Source organism: Salmo salar, chromosome ssa06 (genome assembly GCF_905237065.1).
Source record: "Salmo salar chromosome ssa06, Ssal_v3.1, whole genome shotgun sequence".
Classification (NCBI taxonomy): domain Eukaryota; kingdom Metazoa; phylum Chordata; class Actinopteri; order Salmoniformes; family Salmonidae; genus Salmo; species Salmo salar.
The window spans coordinates 55,973,015-55,993,747 of NC_059447.1; the positions used below are offsets into that span (position 1 = coordinate 55,973,015).

The window sequence follows — 20,733 nt, forward strand, 5'->3', positions numbered from 1 at the left end:
CCCGATTGATTCACAACATTTATTTACACTTAGAGTAACAGGCATTTATACACCAGATTTCTACAATGCAATTACACGAATCGATAATAAAACAGTTTAGACGCTATAAGATATTATCGGATTTAGAAAATAAAAAACACAGCTAATTCTTTATTTTCGAAGCCAACGTATTACATTCTGCAGTTTCCCTATTCATTTCTTTGTGACCATTTCGCGCATGCCCGCTTAGCGCGCTCTCCCGTTCCAAAGCAAGCCAGACGCGTGCACGATTCGCCGTTTCAACCTTTCCCCTAGTTCTCGAGCATTGAGTTCACTGGGTTTACTCTGACACCACTGACTCCTTCGTCACGCCTTCCAACAGCCACGCACCCTCTTTGCTCCAATCGCGACGCAGACACGTACTGATCACGCGCTGCTTGCGCTCTGATTGGACAACGTCCGCTACACCTTTGTTTTTGATTGGTAACATGTTACCAGCCGCCAGTCTGCTCTGAATTTTGTTTCTGTTTTTTTCGTCTCACCTTTTGATTCACTCAGCTAAGGCCAGTCTCAACAACTGGCAGCGGGAATTACTTGTGTGCTCAGGGCTCATTGAGTTGTTGAATTGCTACTGTCTCTACTATTATTGTTTTACTCATACTTTCCATATGGTGACTTTCACATCACCCCCGAATTCATAGCAATCTTGTCGGGTAAGTTGATTGATTTTTACTTTAAATTTAAATCAGTGATCAGTTATCTTCAGGTATTTCAAGATCATCGATAAGTTCCATACACACACACACACACACATTACAGTATTATATAACTTGAATTGAATGCATTGAAGCAAGCAGCCCAAGTTGAACGTGATGTTTTTTTTAAGCCAGGCAGTCTGGTTTAGTTGAAGTCAGAATGAAACTAGTGTATCCCTGCGCCACGGCCACTGTATCAACGGTGTTATCACACATTGCTACATTATATCCGCTTTATATCACTGCATTGTTACATTGTAATAATACTTTTTTCAATATGATTACACGTTGTTATTTTAAATTGTTACACACACACATTGTTACACAAACAAACACACATGCGCTCAGAACTCACACGCGCGTAGAATTCTCTCTCTCTCACACACACACACAACGCTACTGTTCAATTATATTCTATTTATTCTACTGCGTGACCAAGTCACTGCCCATCTTATATTTGTAAATACAGTCCATTATTAATATGCATACTACCTACTCCATTACTTGTTTTTTTAATTACTTTTATTGTTATTATTGATTAATGTACTGCATTGTTGCGAGAGCTAGCGCATAAGCATTTCGTTGCACATGATATACCTGCTGTAAACTGTGTATGTGACGAATAAAATTGTATTTGATATCGTGTTACATTGTAATTGTGGCCCCTAAAAGCCAAATGGAACTGTACATCTCATTTAGCATTTTAGCGGGGCTCAACTAGACTACTGTGTTAGATGTATTACTATGTGCCATTTATCACAGTCTGCTTGGTTGAACATTTTGGACATAAATTGACGATTGATTCATAGATTAGCAAATTGATAAGAGCATGAAGATTGGAATTGGATTATGAGCTGCTTCCATGTGTGTCAATAAAACAAGTGGCTGGTTGTTATTGCTGGGGGGGGGGGTTCAACAGTTAAATAAAATGAGGGGGTTCTCAATTCAACCCAATACTTCCTGATGCAGCCCACACAGTTTTTACATGTTAATCAAATCGACTATTGTGGGTTTTTGTTGTTGATGTAGCACATTACTCACGTCTATTTTTTGGTGATGTCCAATGTTATGTGAGCTACTGGGAACTGGGAGGATTGGATGCACCCACCTGCCAGCCACCCGCTCAAATGGCTGCCGTTAGCCTAGCGTTGCAGTGGGGCCCCTCTCTCTCGCCATTCCTCTAAAGCAGCTAGCAGCCTCACTACGTGCAGCTGAGCATTCAGCGGATGACAACAAACTGCACTACATAGCTACATGCACATCTAGAAGAATACCCAACCCTTGTTCATTGACTACTGTCTATATGTGTTTTCCACCATTTTGAGGCATATATGGTTCATGACTTGAGCTAAAACCATCTGAGGGAACCATTGCAGTAGTAGGACTCTAGAGATATTTTGTGAGATAGATTGTCAGCGTTGAAAAGAGTCTGCAGCCATCAGAAGCTATTGAGCTGTAATTGTGATCAAATTGTATTTGTCACATGCACCGAATACAACAGTGAAATGCTTACTTACAAGCCTTTAACCAACAATGCAGTTTAGAAAAATAAGTGTTAAGTAAAAAATAGATACGCAAAAAAAATAAAAAAATAAAGAACAGCAGTAAGAAGTGGACTGGCTAATGGGCAGTTTGGGCAAATGCCAGATGGGCTGGTCCATCTTCAGCCCACTGGGCCGGTTCAATTTAAGTTTTTGGACAGAATTTTCTTTATTTGGAGGGTGGGGGAATAAATAGACTAGAGTGCATGTTAGTATTGCCTAAACTGATTTCTGGTCTGGTTAATGGTGCATCCTCGCTGTGGGCTCATTCTCTCCCACACTCCATCTGATCTAATGGCCCATAGGGCTCTGGTCAAAGGTAGTGCACTATATAGGGAAAGGGGTTCCATTTGGGACACAGATGGTGATTGGCGGTGCATTTTCCCTGTGGCCTCCCATCAGGCTGATCTAACGGACATCAGGGTGATGATGATGGAGAGGAACAGGTACGACAGTGAGCAGTCCTGCTGCAGCACCTTTGAGTACCACGACCTGGAGGCCGCCGAGGCGCTCGTCAGCATGAGCTCCTGGGGTCAAAGGTCAGCAAACCACAAGCCACGCCCCCTGACACCTACCTCTGACTCCTGCGACTCTCTCCTCCTGCACCCTGAGAGCATGGAGTCCCCCAAGGATCTGATCGCACTCTCATCACTGGTGAGTGGAATCCCATTATGTAGGCCTCAGTGGTTTGAATTTCTACTGTAAAAAATCACTTTTCTATGCTAACGTAGTTAGTCTAGTAGCCCGAGTATAGAAAAATGATTGGTTGGGACTAACCAGCGGCTGCCATTTTAATCAAAACTACAATCAGCTTTTTAGGAATAGAGAATTGAATGGGTTTGTGTCACATTTGAGAGTTAAAATGTTTAAAGCAAGAATCTGCAGGTTGTGGGCAACCTTATGCCGCCCCACTTCTTGTGTAGTGGGTTCAAATGGAACGAAAACAAGGGGATTGAGCCCTGAACTGTTTTGGGCTGTCCTTCTGGGCTAGGTGTGTCTGGCTAATCCCGCCTACTCGAATGACCCTGCTGCCCCGGAGCTGGAGAGGAAGTGAAATTCACTTGCAATCTAATGTTACTGTCACCAGAAACAAACAGAGCAGACGTAGCCAACAGGTAACATTCTCTGTTCTTGGATCTGAATCAACGACCCCAAAAGAGAAAAAGAAGCAAGTAAAAGACTGTTCATGACCAATCCAGAAACCGGATAAACATTGGAGTTAATTTTGAAAGGTGAAAGAGTGACGCCAACATGGCCACCGCTCTCATGGATTGGTAACGTTAGGTACAATGCATTTGGAAAGTATTCAGACCCCTTGACTTTTTCCACATTTGTTACATTACAGCCTTATTCTAAAATGTATTAAATTGTTTTTTTTTCTCATCAATCTACACACAATATCCCATAATGACAAAGCAAAAAAAATGAAATATCATATTTACATAAGTATTCAGACCTTTTACACAGTACTTTGTTGAAGCACCTTTGGCAGCGATGACGGCCTCGCGAGTCTTCTTGGGTACAACGCTATAAGCTTGGCACACCTTTATTTGGGCAGTTTCTCCCATTCTTCCCTGCAGATCCTCTCAAGCTCTGTCATGTTGCTGCAGCGCTATTTTCAGGTCTCCAGAGATGTTCGATCGGGTTCAAGTCCGGGCTCTGGCTGGGCCACTCAAGAACATTCAGAGACTTGTCCCGAAGCCACTCCTGCGTTGTCTTGGCTGTGTGCTTAGGGTCGTTGTCCTGTTTGAAGGTGAACCTTCGCCCCAGTCTGAGGTCCTGAGCGCTCTGGAGCAGGTTTTCATCAGGATCTCTCTGTACTTTGCTCCGTTCATCTTTCCCTCAATCGTGACTAGTTTCCCAGTCCCTGCCGCTGAAAAACATCCCCACAGCATGATGCTGCCACCACCATGCTTAACCGTAGGGATGGTGCCAGGTTTCCTCCAGACGTGACACTTGGCATGCAGGCCAAAGAGTTCAATCTTGGTTTCATCAGACCAGAGAATCTTCTTTGTAACAAAGGCTTAAACAAAATGTGGAAAAAGTCAAGGGCTCTGAATACTTTCCAAATGCACTGTAAGTGTTGGTTGCATTTTTTGCCAGCTAGCTACATTAGCTGCTAACCGTAGTGTGTTCAGTGTTCAAGCTAGCTAACACATACTTAGCTAGCTAGCTAACATCGTCTGTATTCTGACATTTTTGGTTTGGAAAGGCCTTTGACACTTGCGCAAATAAGGGATTTCAATTTATTCGAGTGATATGACTTTTTCTTTCCAATCACCATCAACACTGCCGGAGTAACAGAACCATGGATAACTTGGACTACTTACTGCATGATAAAAAAAAACTGACCACAAATCTCTGTTATGTAAAAAAAATCCACATTTACATTTGAATTAAAAATTAAAAACAAAAATGTGACTGATTTCTAAAAAGAAATGGGACAATTACAATGACAACTGAACACTTGTAGAACTTAAATGAAACACACACAAGGCAGGACATATACAGCTAGCTACCAGCTCCCAGGAATAAAGCCTAACATTTGCTGAAGCGGATCACGGGAGGCCAGTACTTTCCACACATAGCAGCTTGGAATAACAACTCTGTTGCCAGGTCCCTCACCTCCAGGCCACAAACTGTTATGTGCTGTTCCTGGTTCCCACCTTTCAACCCCTACTAGAAGGTCATCAGAGCCAGTATAACCACAATGCATCCTTACTGCCATGCTACAGAGGGTCAATTCTCAATGGCTGATGCAAACCTTATTTCTATCTTGAATTGAAATGTTGATTTGGTTGGTTTCTGATGCAGCAGGTAGAACGTCACACGGACACTGCTGATGGCGAAGCGTGTAGTGTAGCTGAAGGGTTAGGATATTCACATTTATGGCTGACTATGTTTCCTCCATCCAACAAGTCCAAGCTATCCTGTGCATTATAGGTTGACATTGGGAAAACATGAAACAAATTGTTATTTCATAGTACACGGTACAATATGTCATATCCCCATATGCTGAACATCCTGCATATGCCAAAAGAAAATGTATTTTGATTTGATAACTGTACTGGACTCGCTAAATAGACCTTACCCAGCTATCCAGTTAGCTAAACACTCATTCAAATAACTCAGTGAGAAATAGGGTGCCGTTTTGGAAGTTTACTTGAATCACAGTGTGAAACTGCAACAAACAGTAAAGTATGTTTTCAGTTACAGTAGTATAGAGCACAGAATGTATTCCACAATAACTGCACTAAATATAAGGAATAAGAGTACTCAATCTAGAGTCAAATATAAAATAAAGTTACTAGAATGCAACTGTATGCTTGATATTACTCAGCTAGATGTCCCTGGGGAGAAATAGCACTGAAGCCAATGCAAAGTAGCTAACCGCTAACTCAATTCTTAATCTTTTACAGAAGCATGAAAATTATATGTGATAAACACTTCTTTTGTGTTAATAAACAAATGTACTTACAAACATTGTGTCTTACACAGCTTATATAGAAGGATTCTAACTACTCTGTCAAACATTGCTTCACTTCAGAAACTGCTTCCTGTCACATGACACAAGCAGTTATATTCCACCCTGCTGCACTTAAACTGCCACTAGGGGGTGCTAAACAACTAACAGGTCCAGAACAATAACATAATATTGATAAAATATGAGTACGTTAGTGAGAACGTACACACCATTTATAAATCACATCTTCTTCAATGCTCTCCGTAGTTGTGAACATAGTGCAAACTAGTGGTACATTTCTGTGGCGGCGCTGTCCATTTTTGCCATTTGTTTGCCCTGATAAAAAAAATAGCCTTTATTCCAATGCATTAGATTTATCCGTTGATTTATCATTGTTTGCTTTTTTCAGTCTGCTGTTTAGAGCTCTCATTGCTTTGTTTTTCCTGGTGCGTGCAGGTACTGGTGTTCTCCGTGGCCAGAAGTAATAGAACATATATTCAGCTTCATGATTTTTCTATCAATATTTGTTTTCTTTCCTGGATCAGCTGATGAGGTCGACAATATCACTAGACAGTTGACTCTTTAGGTTAGAAGCATTCGATTTTGCAATGGCATAGGCCTACATTTTTATTTGTGTGCCCATGAGAACTGTTTTCACATAATGAAATGTTACATAGGCATAGTTACACTTACACAGTGCATTTTTCCAAGATCTCCAAGAACCATCATTTGTACAGGGATTAAGTAAATTCAATGTTCTAATTCAATTGTTAAATGCTTAATAATGACAAATAAGACTGTCATTAATGTAAGGAAAGAAAGGTAGTGTTTTATGTCACACGATCTGTGAAGACTCCAGGCATTAACTCATGAATTATGGACAACTCATAACTAGGGTGTAAAACATGTTTTAATTCAACTCATGTATTATATTGAATGTAGGATACCACCAAATAAGCCAGTCACAACAGTGTATTTTACATGCAGTGACAGTTGACAGTGCATATCAGACCAAAAACCAAGCCACGAGGTCGAAGGAATTGTCCGTAGAGCTCCAAGACACAATTGTGTCGAGGCACAGATCTGGGGAAGAGTACCAAAAAATGTCTGCAGCCTTGAAGGACCCCAAGAACACATTCTTAAATGGAAAAAGTTTGGAACCACCAAGACTCTTCCTAGAGCTAGCCGCCTGGCCAAACTGAGCAATCGGGGGAGAAGGGCCTTGCTTGGTCAGGGAGGTGACCAAGAACCCGATAGTCACTCTGATAGAGCCTCCCTGTGGAGATGGGAGAACCTTCCAGAAGGACAGCCATCTCTGCAGCACTCCACCAATCAGGCCTTTATGGTAGAGTGGCCAGACGGAAGCCACTCCTCAATAAAAGGCACATGACAACCCACTTGGACTCGGACCACTTGGACTCGGACAACCCAAAGGACTTGACGTCTGGAGGAAACCTGGCACCATCCCTACGGTTAAGCATGATGGTGGCAGCATCATGCTGTGGGGATGTTTTTCAGCGGCAGGGACTGGGAAACTAGTCACGATTGAGGGAAAGATGAACGGAGCAAAGTACAGAGAGATCCTGATGAAAACCTGCTCCAGAGCGCTCAGGACCTCAGACTGGGGCGAAGGTTCATCTTCCAACAGGACAACAACCCTAAGCACACAGCCAAGACAATGCAGGAGTGGCTTCGGGACAAGTCTCTGAATGTCCTTGAGTGGCCCAGCCAGAGCCTGGACTTGAACCCGATCGAACATCTCTGGAGAGACCTGAAAATAGCTGTGCAGCAACCTGACAGAGCTTGAGAGGATCTGCAGAGAAAAATGGGAGAAACTCTCCAAATACAAGTGTGCCAAGCTTGTAGCAGCATATCCAAGAAGACTCAAGGCTGTAATCGCTGCCAAAGTACTGAGTAAAGGGTCTGAATACTTATGTAAATGTAATATTTAAGTTTTCTATTTTGAATAAATTAGCAAAAGGTTCTAAACCTGTTTTTGCCTTGTCATTATGGGGTATTGTGTGTAGATTGACGAGGAGAAAAAATGATTTAGGCTGAAACCTAGCAAAATGTCAAGGGGTCTGAATACTTTCCAAAGGATGTGATGTTGTTCTGTAGCCAGTGTAACGTTTAATGCTAATGTGACCATCCTATGACTTGATGGCCCATAGTCTACCAATATGTCATGCAGATGAGCCATTGTTAACTTGTCTGACCACGCTGGTTATTCAGTCGTTCTGGTGGGTAGTTCACACTAGGTAGGAATCAATGCTATATATAGGCAGGCAAACAAACTCAATAGGCAAACATAGCTAACTATTTTGGTCGATTACCAACAAAATAACTATTGAATCACAAAGCATAGCAAAAAATACCAACTATTTTTCAGTGAGATCCACTATTGGCTCCTTGATTAAGCTAGAAGTCGCTAGATCATGTTGCTGCGACGACATCCCAGCACCAATTTGCCTTGATGCGGCACAGCTGCAGTCCCTGACGTAGCGTTTTCACCCCCTCTCCAGCCGTACACCCCCTCCCCTTGTGCTTCTCTGTCTGTGTATGCACCATTGATGTGACTTCTGTTGCACAGACATTTTCTCCCACTCACGTTTGTAGCAGAATTGAGTGGGGAAAGTCGCTAAATGCTATCAAAACCATAGAAACCCCCTGTGTCAAAACACTCTAAAGGCAGCCTGAAAAGTAGCTGAAATTTTCGCTAGAAATTTTCCCAGTAAAAGTGGCGAAATATAATGACAAAGTTACTAAGCTGGCAACACTGGCTCCGGGGCAGCAGGGTCATTCGAGTAGGCGGTATTAGCACAAAGACACACCTAGTCCAGAAGCAGCCCAGGGCTCAACCCCCTTGTTTTCGTTCAAAGCGAAAACACTACACCAGAAATGGGGCAGCATAGGGTCACGGACGACCTGCGATTCCTGCTTTAATTCATCTTTCTCTGTCTTTTTCCAGTGCATGACCCCCCCTCAGAGCCCCATCTTTGCCGAGACCTCCACCTCCACAGCTGTCCTCACCACCACCACCTCATTGGCCAGCTCCAGCTCAGGCCCCAGACCAGTCTTATCCCGGCCAAGACTCTGTGCAGGTCTGCCCCACAGGAATGCCCCTCTCCTGGGCCAACAACTTGGCACGGCCCCCCTCTTAGAGAGCTCTGGAGCTCAAGAGCTAGCCAGCAGAGCCATGGTGACCAGCGTTATCCGTCACACTGCTGACAGGTCCCTCTCACAGCACAGTATCAACATTCCACCTCAGTCCCTCATAGGGATACAGCACACCTCCTCCAACAGAAACCCTACAGCAGCCTCTTTGGCTGAGACCATTCCCATGCAGACTGAACCACAAAGCTGCAGCACTGGTCCGTGTGTTAAGGTAGAGAAGGACGTTAGTCCATCCTCACCTGACAGCAGCACAGGCCCCTCCACTCCTCCCACTGAAAGTTCCCCATCCCAGGCCACAGCCATCTCCCGGTCCTCGCTCCCCATCCAAAGCTCCCAGGTCCTCTGCCAGGTGTTTCCAGTCAATGGGCGGACAGGGATGATATCTGCGTTTGTCCATCAGGGTCCGGTCCAGATGCAGACCCGGGGGGGGCCCAAGCCAATACTAGCCCAGTCACCATCCTCCTTCCCCCAGCCGCTGCAGCTGGTGGGCTCCTCAGTGACTCGCGGGACAGTGATGTTTGTGGTTCCCCAGTCCCCTGTTTCCCAGGCCTCGTCATGCCAACAGACTGTCATGACCCTCGGGAACACCAAGCTCCTGCCCCTGGCCCCAGCTCCAGTTTACATGCCCTCAGGGCAGAATAGTAATGCCACACAAGCCGACTTCTCCCGCAGACGGAACTACGTCTGTAACTTCCTGGGCTGTAAGAAGACCTACTTCAAAAGTTCCCACCTCAAGGCCCATCTCAGAACTCACACTGGTAGGTACTACCTCCTCACCACACTTGTTAGACAATTTACTGGATATCCTAACCAATGGCAATTTGATTAATGGTCATGTTGAATAGGTAGTGGGGTTATCTCCTACTGATATAGTTTCCATTTGTCCCATGCCGTCCAGGTGAGAAACCATTCAGCTGCCACTGGGAGGGCTGCGACAAGAAGTTTGCCCGCTCCGACGAGCTCTCCCGCCACCGGCGAACACACACCGGCGAGAAGAAGTTTGTGTGTAACATGTGCGATCGGCGCTTCATGCGCAGCGACCACTTGACCAAGCATGCTCGCCGACACATGACCACCAAGAGGACCGCCACGTGGCCGACGGAAGTCAACAAGATGGCGGCATCTAAGGGTCCGTCGAGCGGCTCCAGCCTTCCTCTCAGTGTGCTGGTCCCTTCTCCTAATTAGCTGGGTCTCAGGCCGTACGGTCATCTCAGGACAATATACCACCACCAACCACACAAAACCAGGGGTTTAAATTAAACAAAAACTATAGGCTGCTACTCATTCATGGACAGAGACAAACTGACCTTGCACTGGATTTTTTTATTATGCTTGTTTTGTACTTTCGATCTGTAATATGTATACAGTATGTAATGTTTAGCAAAATGTATGCACTCTTTTTGCCAAAGCGTTTGCATCGTGCTTTTCTGTTACTATTTGTCTCTGTGATTATAAATATGTATATTTGAATATCTATATATGAATGTTACGTGTATTCCAATCTGCATTTATTGAATATATGTTATTGATATTTTAAAATGTGTCAGTGGACATTATACCTCACTGTGATACTACCTACTTTCTTGCTTCGCATATTATTTAATAAACATATGTCTTAAAAAGTGCTGTTTTTGATAGCTTGATTGTTTTTTTAATTACAGATACAGTATATTATTACTTAATAAATACTTTATAAAGCCTCACCATACTAATAATATGAGTAATCCATTTATGAATGAATTCTATAGATATGCCATGGTCACATTTTTTGAAAAGTGCTTTCCCAATGTGTAGTTTTACTAGCTTTCAATGTAGGCAATTGTAATTATTATGAGTCCCATTGTTTTTTCCCATAATAAAATACACTAGTAAACTTGGTAGTCTGCTCTATATTTTCTCAATAACATGATGATGAAACACCCAATCTTGCTATTTCTCATTCTCAGCAGTGTTGACGACAATATTACGTATTCTGTAACACAATTGCACTTGATCCCCTTTGATTTCGAATACCAGTCTCATCACACCACCCAGTAACAACGTTCCTCAAATCACATTGCAGTATTTTAGAGCGCTAAGGGGACGTGACCAATTGGAAAACATCCATTCAGCTGGAATATGATCAGAGGATTTTAACTGGCTAACACAGTACCCGCCCATTTGCCTTACTGACCGACATTCACAAAAGCAAAATATTGAAAGGTCCCTGTAAGCGCTCCCACTAAAATATAGGCCATACAGCGCCACTCAGTGGAAATAAATACTTTACAATGTGTGTGAATAAAGTAAAGCCTTGTCAGGTTTCCAGTTCGTAACTTTATGGACACATGCTGGAGGGTCATGTCAGGATGTGTCTGCAGGAAGGGTACCACATGAGGGAGGATGTCTTCCCTGTAACGCACAGCGTTGAGATTGCCTGCAATGACAACAATCTCAGTCCGATGATGCTGTGACACACTGCCCCAGACCATGACGGACCCTCTACCTCCAAATCGATCACGCTCCAGAGTACAGGCCTCGGTGTAACGCTCATTCCTTTAACGATAAACGCAAATCCGACCGTCACCCCTGGTTGAGACAAACCGCACCTGTCAGGGAAGAGCACTTTTTGCCAGTCCTGTCTGGTCCAACGACGGTGGGTTTGTGCCCATAGGCGACGTTGTTGCCAGTGATGTCTGGTGAAAACCTGCCTTATAACAGGCCTACAAGCCCTCAGTCCAGCCTCTCTCAGCCTATTGCGGACAGTCTGAGCACTGATAGAGGGATTGTGCGTTCCTGGTGTAACTCGGGCAGTTGTTATTGTCATCTTGTACCTGTCCCGCAGGTGTGATGTTCGGATGTACCGATCCTGTGCAGGTGTTGTTACACGTGGTCTGCCACTGCGAGGACGATCAGCTGTCCATCCTGTCTTCCTGTAGCCCTGTCTTAGGCGTCTCACACGGACATTGCAATTTATTGCCCTGGCCACATCTGCAGTCCTCATGCCTCCTTGCAGCATGCCTAAGGCACGTTCACGCAGATGAACAGGGACCCTGGACATCTTTCTTTTGGTGTTTTTCAGAGTCAGTAGAAAGGGCTAGGGCCATTCCCCCCAGAAATGTGAGGGAACTTGCAGGTGCCTTGGTGGAAGAGTGGGGTAACATCTCACAGCAAGAACTGGCAAATCTCCATGAGGAGATGCACTGCTGTACTTAATGCAGCTGGTGGCCATATCAGATACTGACTGTTACTTTTGATTTTGACCCCCCTTTTGTTCAGGGACACATTATTCCACTTCTCTTCGTCCCATGTCTGTGGAACTTGTTCAGTTTATGTCTCAGTTGTTGAATCTTGTTATGTTCATACAAATATTTGCACATGTTAAGTTTACTGAAAATCTTGTTAGTTAGTTAGCCACTAGCCAGTCATCCAACTTGCTAGTAAACTTATTTTACTTGCCGTTTGTCGTATTTTTCTACACATTTCTAACTTTATGTGACATTATGTTTTGTAATTCAACGTTTTAAAAACATAGTATAGTCAAAGTTTTTTTTTTATTTTTTTTATAACTAATGGCATAGCTCTATTGTTTCACTTTAGCGCGCCTTTCCTGACATTTTGTAACTTCTTCCTTTCTTGGTTTTGTAACACTGCCGACAGTTTTCCCGCAATCTTTAAAGTGACACGTGAGAAAAGTGCAATCTGATTGGCTGCACCCTCTTGGAAATTTAAATACCAACAAAAGCTTTGTTTCTATTGACCGCTTGGAATCGACCGCCAGAATTTCAATAAATACGGGGAACTCGAGTCATTCGCGTTTCATTTGTTGGCGTTGATCTAGTCAAGGAGGTTGTACTGTAGATAGCTGTGAATATATCTTTTTTTTTGTAATTTTATTGACGTTTAACTTATCCTCCAATTGTTTCTGTTGTGTAACTCGTCTGTCATTAAAAATGTTTGCAACTCGCTCACCACTCGCCAAGAAAAATGAAAACGCTATCACCACTCAAATGGACAATATTTCACTCGTTGACAAGGAAAACACGGTAAGTTTGAAATCCACGAACTATATTTATTTTATCTAGCTATTTTTAATGTCGGTGGTCTGATTTTTAAAAGATAGTTTGGCAAACTCGCCTCAACTGGTTAACTAAATGACGTTACTAGCCGTAACCTAGTTAGGCAACGTTAATCTGTCACGTCTTTTTGTCTAACACATTATTCAATTGAATGTAAACTAAGGAAGCCAGTTATTTATTTGTCAAAGATAACGTGTAATTCCTCCCAATGCAGCCTCCCAGCCTGAACATGACCCGGATTCTGGCCTCGAAAACCGCGCGCAAAATCTTTGCAGATTCTGAGGTGCGTGAACAATGGCTTCTTTTGCTTGAAACTGTCAGTTTATGCAGTGATCATTTCGTAACTTATTGACAAGCGTAATTGACGTTAACCTGGTAATTAGCTAGAATGTGTCTGAGGTGTTCATTTGCCGCAAATAATGTCGCCTATTCTAGCTAGCTGCCGAGTCATCAAATCATGATGTCGCCAATGTCAAATGTAAGCTAGTAATCGAGGAACTCCAGTAAGGCAAGCATATGTTTGCATGGTTAGAAGTAGTTACACAAGCTGGCTACTCAAGTGTTTCATAAGGCTAACGTCAGTTGCTAGCCAGTAGTCTTCCATTCTAGCCATGTTACGAAAGCCTTTGTCTTGGAACACGTCACAAGCTACTGCTAACAAGCTAACTAACGTTACATAGCATAACTCAACACTAACGTTGGGCGTTGTTAGAATCTTGACATTCTACATAAACTGCTATGCCTTTTTGTCTTATTACATGCATGTATTTCCACTTCAATTATAAGCAGATTAGGCTTTTCTAACCATTGACCAATGTTTGTTTTACCTCAGCAACATTTTACCAGTAATGTGATTAAACCATTTTTTTTTATTTATTTATTTATTACTTTGTTAGTCTAAAGATGTCGCGAAATTCAATGCTGAAGAAGAGCCACTCCTGAAGGAAAATCCACGCCGGTTTGTCATTTTCCCTATCAAGTATCATGACATCTGGCAGATGTATAAGAAGGCGGAAGCTTCTTTCTGGACTGCAGAGGAGGTATGTCCAAGTTGCTGCATTATTAGTGGTGTTGGCATAAGTAAATGATATGTGAGCTGCTTAATGAGATTTTATTTATCATTTTGTTTTCCAGGTTGATCTGTCCAAAGATACACAACACTGGGAGTCTCTGAAGGAAGAGGAGAGATACTTCATCTCTCACATACTGGCTTTCTTCGCTGCTAGCGATGGCATTGTCAATGAGAACCTGGTAAATTGCGCGTGTGTACAATACAACAATCAATATTTAGCTATTCATGCTGTCAAGAAATCACCGATCTAATTTCCTGTTTGTCTACTAGGTGGAGCGATTTACACAGGAAGTCCAGGTGACAGAAGCAAGATGCTTCTATGGTTTCCAGATCGCCATGGAGAACATCCACTCTGAGATGTACAGCCTGCTCATTGACACCTACATCAAAGACCCCAAAGAGAGGTCAGACTGTCAGTTAAGCACTTAGTTGGTAGTGCAGGGACGTTTTGTATTTTCTGGCAGTGATGAGAAGCGCAGGTGTATGTACTTCAGCTTTTAATGGGAACTGAGTGTAGCTGCTGGTTCTTAGCTCCGTGGGCATGTGGTCTGCTGGCGGGAGGGGGTCCGAACATGATATAGATGCCAGACTGCGCCTCATGATAATAAAATATACACCACCAATTCCCTTAATTCAAGACCCGCCTGCAATATGTAGGTTTTAGGGTGACATGACCAAATTTGCATAGGAATGAGTTACAGATCAGGAAATTGACATTTAAAGCGAGTCTAAGCAGTTGCAATGTTCTATGTGCACTACTTCTATGCTTCCCGTTACGTTTTTAATCTTTTATTTTCAGTTTTGTACATAGCCTCAACTGAAAATAGTTTGAAAGTACAATGATACTATACTTTGCATGTCTTGTCACATAAGCTGAAATTAGAACTTAGTGTTCTTATCAACCAGAAAATGGCAGTGATTTCTACACATTGCACTTTTTTAAGTCTTAAGCATTTTATAGTGCAGCTGTCAACTTTTAGTGACAATGTTGTCTAATACTTTTCTTTGTCATACAGGGACTACCTCTTCAATGCCATTGAAACCCTCCCTTGTGTGAAGAGGAAGGCTGATTGGGCCCTGAACTGGATTGGCAACAAAAGTGCTAAATTTGGTATGTACATATCTTTTTTTCCTAACAACCTGCACATGATTGGGTTGTCAATTGGTAATGGGCTATGTTTGTATTCCAGGTGAGCGTGTGGTTGCCTTTGCAGCTGTTGAGGGGATCTTCTTTTCTGGCTCCTTTGCTGCCATTTTCTGGCTAAAGAAGAGGGGGCTCATGCCAGGCCTAACCTTCTCCAACGAGCTCATCAGCAGAGACGAGGTGAGTGTTTTTATTACCTTGATTTACAAATGATCCCAGCATGCTAAATCATTACAACTATTTGGTTACAAAACTGCATGACGTTGGATACCTTATGTGCTTGTTTCACTGAAAAAGCAACATTCTTCATGACTAGTTGACATTATCTTACTAACTAGTTCCATATGAATCCAGGGCCTGCACTGTGACTTTGCCTGCCTCATGTTCAAGCACCTGGTGAATAAGCCCTCAAAGGAGACTGTCACCAATCTGATCAGGAATGCAGTGGAGATTGAGCAGGTATGTTGATTAAACAAAAAGGACATGTTTCCCTGACCCAGACTGAAAGTCCGATGCAGCTGTTTTTTCTATTAAATCATTTCTGGGTAACAATTCAGTTCTATGGGCTAGGTGGGACGTTAGCGTCCCACTCTATTCAACAGCCAGTGGAAGAGCGTGACGCGAAATACAAAAACCTCAAATGCTATAATTTCAATATTTCAAGCATACGACTATTTTACACCACTTGAAAGATAAGACTCATTAATCTAACCACATTGTCCGATTTCAAAAAGGCTTTACAGCGAAAGCAAAACATTAGATTATGTTAGGAAAGTACATAGACACAAATAACCACACAGCCATTTTTCAAGCAAGCATATGTCACAAAAACCCTAAATGCAGCATTAACCTTTGATCTTCATCAGATGACACTCCTAGGACATTGTTATACAATACATGCATGTTTTGTTCAATCAAGCTCATATTTATATTTAAAAAAAAACCCAGCTTTTTACATTGGCGTGTGATGTTCAGAAATTGTATTCCCACCGAAAACTTCCGGTGATTTTACTAAATTACTCATGATAAACGTTGACAAAATACATAACACTTATTTTAAGAATTATAGATACAGAACTCCTTTATGCAATCGCTATGTCAGATTTTAAAATAGCTTTTCGGCGAAAGCATATTTTGCAATATTCTGAGTACATAGCTCAGCCATCACGGCTAGCTAATTTGACACCCGCCAAGTTCGGGGCTCACTAAACTCAGAATTAGTATTAGAAAAATTGGATTACCTTTGCTGTTCTTCGTCAGAATGCACTCCCAGGACTGCTACTTCCACAACAAATGTTTTTGTTCTAAATAATCCATAGGCATGTGCAAATACCTCTGTTTTGTTCGTGCGTTCAGGTCACTATCCAAAGGGTAACGCGCGAGCGCATTTCGAGACAAAAAATTCTAAATGTTCCATTACCGTACTTAGAAGCATTTCAAATGCTGTTTAAAATCAATTTTTATGGTATTTTTCTCGTAAAATAGCGATAATATTCCAACCGGACAATGCTGTATTCATTCAAAAAGGAAGAGAAAAAATTGTGAGGTCTCGTGAATGCGCATTTCCAATCTCTTAGCCACCAGGCAGTCCGCTGACAAACTGTGCTCCTGTACTCTGCCCGGAGATAGGAGATGCGTCAATCCGCTTTCTGATGGAAGCCTTAGAAAGTGCTACATAACCCCACGGGCACTGTAGTTTCGATAGAGAAGCAAAGGGAGAATTACAAAATTGCAGACGGGCCACTTCGTGCTTGGAATTTTCTCAGGTTTTTGCCTGCCATATGATTTCTGTTATACTCAGACACCATTCAAATAGTTTTAGAAACGTCAGTGTTTTCTATCCAAATCTACTAATAATATGCATATTCTCGTTTCTGGGAAAGAGTAGTAACCAGTTTAAATTGGGTACGTTTTTTTTAATCCGGACGTAAAAATACTGCCCCCTAGCCCAGACAGGTTAAGTACCTTACTGTGATTGTTTTCAATGAAAATTGTCAAAGAAATGCATGGCTTCTTAGCAAACAGCAATTTCTAAAGCAGAATTTGCTGGGAGTGGTCTGAGGGGGAAAACTAGCTGTAGGCAGAGGTTTGGTAGTCTCTTATTGGTCTAACTAATTTACTGCCTGGTGACATCACTGGGCTGGCCTAAACTCCATTCCACCAAAACAGGCTGACATTTCAGACAGTCTTTTAAAATGACTTCTACACTAAAAGGGCATCGTTTTCAGTTATTCCAAACCCTGTGTATATTAAACAGAGAAATCTAATTTGACTGCACTTGGCCTTTAAACCTACTCCTGGGCTGCTTTAAACCTACTCCAAATGGTACCTTTTGACCTATACTGCACTACTTTTTACCAGATCTATGGGCCCTTATAAAGTAGTGCCATTTGGGACATTAGCTTTTTGTACCCTGCTTATAAAAAAAAATATGGTCTAATTGTTGTTTTTTTGTTCACATTTCAGGAGTTCCTGACAAAAGCCCTGCCTGTAAAGCTGATTGGTATGAACTGTGACTTGATGACTCAGTACATTGAGTTTGTTGCTGACAGGCTGATGCTGGAGCTGGGCTTTGACAAGGTGAGATTATGGTCCATGGCTTTGTCATCTCATGTAACTCTATTCCCTATGTAGGGAATTGGGTGCCATTTTGGAAGCACACCTTGGGAGACTTAGGCTAAAGACTGTCCTCTCTGTTTGCATGTCAATTAGACGGTATGTGAATGGAGTGTCCTCCTGCCGAGGAAACAAGTATTCTACCAGAGTCAATCGCGGAAGAGTTTTGATCTGCCACACCCCCTTTGAATCTGCTGAAAAGCATACACATTTGAAAACTACCCTAATCCTTTTATCTATAAAATGTCTCGCACATCTAGCTAAATTAGTTTTTCACTTCACACTTATTTAAAGATTCCACCCCTGTAAATGTAATTTTCCTGATGCATGAGTGGAGTACGAGTCTTATTTCATACAAGCCCATTTGTTTCCTCTTTGCCCATTCTCAAAAGGAGGGAGATGACAGTTGAGCTAAACCAATTGATAGTCTTCCCTTGTCCCTTGAGACAAATGTGTCCTTTGACATGAAGGGTTACAAACCCCATGTTTTAGTTGTAACTATTTCCATGGGTCCATGCACTTTGATTTGAAATTAAATCTGAAATGAGCTAGCAATGATGAAAAGCGCAGGGGTACGTACCTCAGCTGATAATGGGAGCTGAGTGTTGGTGCAAGTTCTCAGCTCTGTGGGCATGTGGTCTGCTGACTTGGGGTGCCAACATGATATAGACGCTTGACTGAGTCTTGCCTGTAAAGCTATAGTAAAAGCATGGACATGTAAAATGTAGGAGCTCACTACTGTAAGTCTGCAAAAACTTTGCTATATGGCAATGTACAGTATTTAATTTGGGTTTGCCTCAAACGGAAGCATTTAACAAACTTTCCACTGACTCTTACATTTTAGATCTACAGAGTGGAGAATCCATTTGACTTCATGGAGAACATCTCACTGGAGGGCAAGACTAACTTCTTTGAGAAGCGGGTAGGGGAGTACCAGAGGATGGGTGTGATGTCTGGCACTACAGACAACGCCTTCCGGCTGGATGCTGACTTCTAAAGCTCTGCTAAGCTCTGGAGACATTGACACTTTCAACACTTGAAGAGGACATGGGCCTAGCTACATGTTACTGGACCACCTCATTGTAGCCCCCATCATCCGTTCCTAAGAATGCTTCTCAAATGGCTCACTATATATTGCACTGCTTTTGACCAGAGCTCCCATGGGTCCTGGTTTTGGGATGAAGACTAAGTCTTATTGTCGGCTCCAGACATCACCATGCACAACCCACCTCATCTCCAGTACAAGTCTGGTTTTATGTATTTGTATAGTAGCTTTTTTAATTGTTTTTATCTGGGGTTTTGTAATAAAATGTACAAATTCAATATGCAGCAGCTGTTTTTATAATTATTTTAGCCCAGTGTTTTCTTAGTTTACAGATGGTAATACTGAAGAGCGAACTCTTGGAATTAAAGTTAAAATCAGCTGACCCCTGTAATTACATTTGTGGTCATTTGGAGTAGCTAATATCGTTTCAGTGGTGCATCTGTACTTGACTGACTTACTCCACTGAATTCCTAAAGACAATACTTTACTAATTTTCCCTGACTCCAAATAAATTACATTTTGAATGCTCAGGCAGGACAGCAATATGGTCCCATTCCACACCCATTAATAGAATGTTTTGTCATCCTTATTGCCTCTGATCTGGCGGACTCACTAAACACAACTGCATCGAATTGCAAAAATACATTTCAAATTCCTTATTAAGCAAACCAGTTGGCACCATTCTATTAAAATGTATGGATCGCCAGGGGAACACTCCATTAGACAATTTACAAAGCATGTGTGTTTGAGTGCCAGATCCGAGGCAGTAAGGAAGACCAGGGGTGTTAAGTGTGTGTGAATGGACCATTTCTATCCTGCTATGCATTCAAAATGTAACTTCTGGGTGTCAGGGACAACATATGGAGTAAAGTTTTTTTTTAGGAATGTAAAAAGAGGAAGTACAGATACCCCAAAGCTTGACTTGTAGTACTTTAGTAAAATACTTTAAAGTACTCTACACTGCTGTTCCAAAACAATTGTGCCATCTGGTTTGGACTTAAGTATAGCATTTCCTTTTGTTACTATTACACTCTGGCATTTGAGTTTGAAATAGTAGTATGAGCCATTTATGGCTGGCCATCCAAAATCAAAACAGGCGGACTTCTGACAAATGGAAGCGAACAGCTTTCGTGGCGTTTTCAGCCAACCCATCCATTGTACGATTTGTTTAAAATAAATGTTGGAATTCTGTCATACTTTTACTCAAGTATGACAAGTACTTCTCTTTTTTTTCTATCGCTGACATTTCATAAAGTGACAAAATGAGTGGCAAGGAACACTGGCATTTCACCAAATTTGAGCAAGAAGTTGAGCAGTAGAAGTACGCTACTAAACAGAATTCCAACATTTATTTTAAACAAATCGTACAATGGATGGGTTGGCTGAAAACGCCACGAAAGCTGATCGCTTCCATTTGTCAGAAGTCCGCCTGTTTTGATTTTGGATGGCCAGATTGCCAGCAAGAATGGCAAATTTCCAAGTGCGTAATCGTAAATGGCTCATTTCAATTTGGTTCATCTTGTTATTAATACGGTCTTGTTTTGACTGCTTTAATGTCAATGCTAATATGGCTCAAATTCACTAGCTAACGATGTATTTGAGAGAGGTGGTCATTGTTCAAATGTATTCGTTTTCAATAAACATTGGAGAAGATATAGTTCACATAATCTAAACCAACCTCATGTTTTGCCCCATGCTTTTGCGCGCGTCGTTTTTGTTGCTAAACAACCAACCCGTCTATAAATACATATGCATTAAGGCCCCCCCCCCCCAAAAAAAAAAAAAAAAATACATTTGTGCTGCAAGAAAGAAAATAATGAAAAGCACCATCTGAAAACCGTTTTGAACGATGAGGCTGCAGTGCCTCGATCCTAGCTGTCACATAG

General features: G+C 42.2%; 2 protein-coding genes and 2 non-coding genes across 4 annotated transcripts; all 4 read left to right on the plus strand.

Annotated features, from left to right (window-relative positions):
• Window positions 1–470: 470 nt before the first annotated feature.
• On the plus strand, window positions 471–10,785 carry klf11a (Kruppel like factor 11a). Its single transcript, XM_014204855.2, has 4 exons — window positions 471–692; window positions 2,678–2,929; window positions 8,707–9,670; window positions 9,811–10,785. Exons 2-4 carry the CDS (start codon window positions 2,702–2,704, stop codon window positions 10,095–10,097), a joined length of 1,479 nt encoding a protein of 492 aa, XP_014060330.1. The 5' UTR covers window positions 471–692; window positions 2,678–2,701; the 3' UTR covers window positions 10,098–10,785.
• Window positions 10,786–12,636: 1,851 nt separating this feature from the next.
• Window positions 12,637–19,125, plus strand: rrm2 (ribonucleotide reductase regulatory subunit M2). The gene is made up of 10 exons (XM_014204856.2): window positions 12,637–12,937; window positions 13,185–13,253; window positions 13,867–14,010; window positions 14,105–14,221; window positions 14,313–14,446; window positions 15,059–15,153; window positions 15,233–15,366; window positions 15,541–15,645; window positions 17,653–17,766; window positions 18,647–19,125. Exons 1-10 carry the CDS (start codon window positions 12,845–12,847, stop codon window positions 18,797–18,799), a joined length of 1,158 nt encoding a protein of 385 aa, XP_014060331.1. The 5' UTR covers window positions 12,637–12,844; the 3' UTR covers window positions 18,800–19,125.
• On the plus strand, window positions 14,500–14,640 carry LOC123743636 (small nucleolar RNA SNORD94). The gene has a single exon (XR_006770492.1). It is a non-coding gene; the product is annotated as a small nucleolar RNA SNORD94 (small nucleolar RNA).
• Window positions 18,351–18,489, plus strand: LOC123743635 (small nucleolar RNA SNORD94). The gene has a single exon (XR_006770491.1). It is a non-coding gene; the product is annotated as a small nucleolar RNA SNORD94 (small nucleolar RNA).
• Window positions 19,126–20,733: the final 1,608 nt, after the last annotated feature.

Bases quoted from the DNA above. Each gene is read 5' to 3' on its own strand.
- rrm2 (XM_014204856.2), top strand. From the start codon at position 12,845: ATGTTTGCAACTCGCTCACCACTCGCCAAGAAAAATGAAAACGCTATC. The intron at 15,154-15,232 runs GTATGTACATAT...TTTGTATTCCAG, and splicing joins CAACAAAAGTGCTAAATTTG to GTGAGCGTGTGGTTGCCTTT. The intron at 15,646-17,652 runs GTATGTTGATTA...TTCACATTTCAG, and splicing joins ATGCAGTGGAGATTGAGCAG to GAGTTCCTGACAAAAGCCCT.
- klf11a (XM_014204855.2), top strand. From the start codon at position 2,702: ATGATGATGGAGAGGAACAGGTACGACAGTGAGCAGTCCTGCTGCAGC. The intron at 2,930-8,706 runs GTGAGTGGAATC...GTCTTTTTCCAG, and splicing joins TGATCGCACTCTCATCACTG to TGCATGACCCCCCCTCAGAG. The intron at 9,671-9,810 runs GTAGGTACTACC...CATGCCGTCCAG, and splicing joins CCATCTCAGAACTCACACTG to GTGAGAAACCATTCAGCTGC.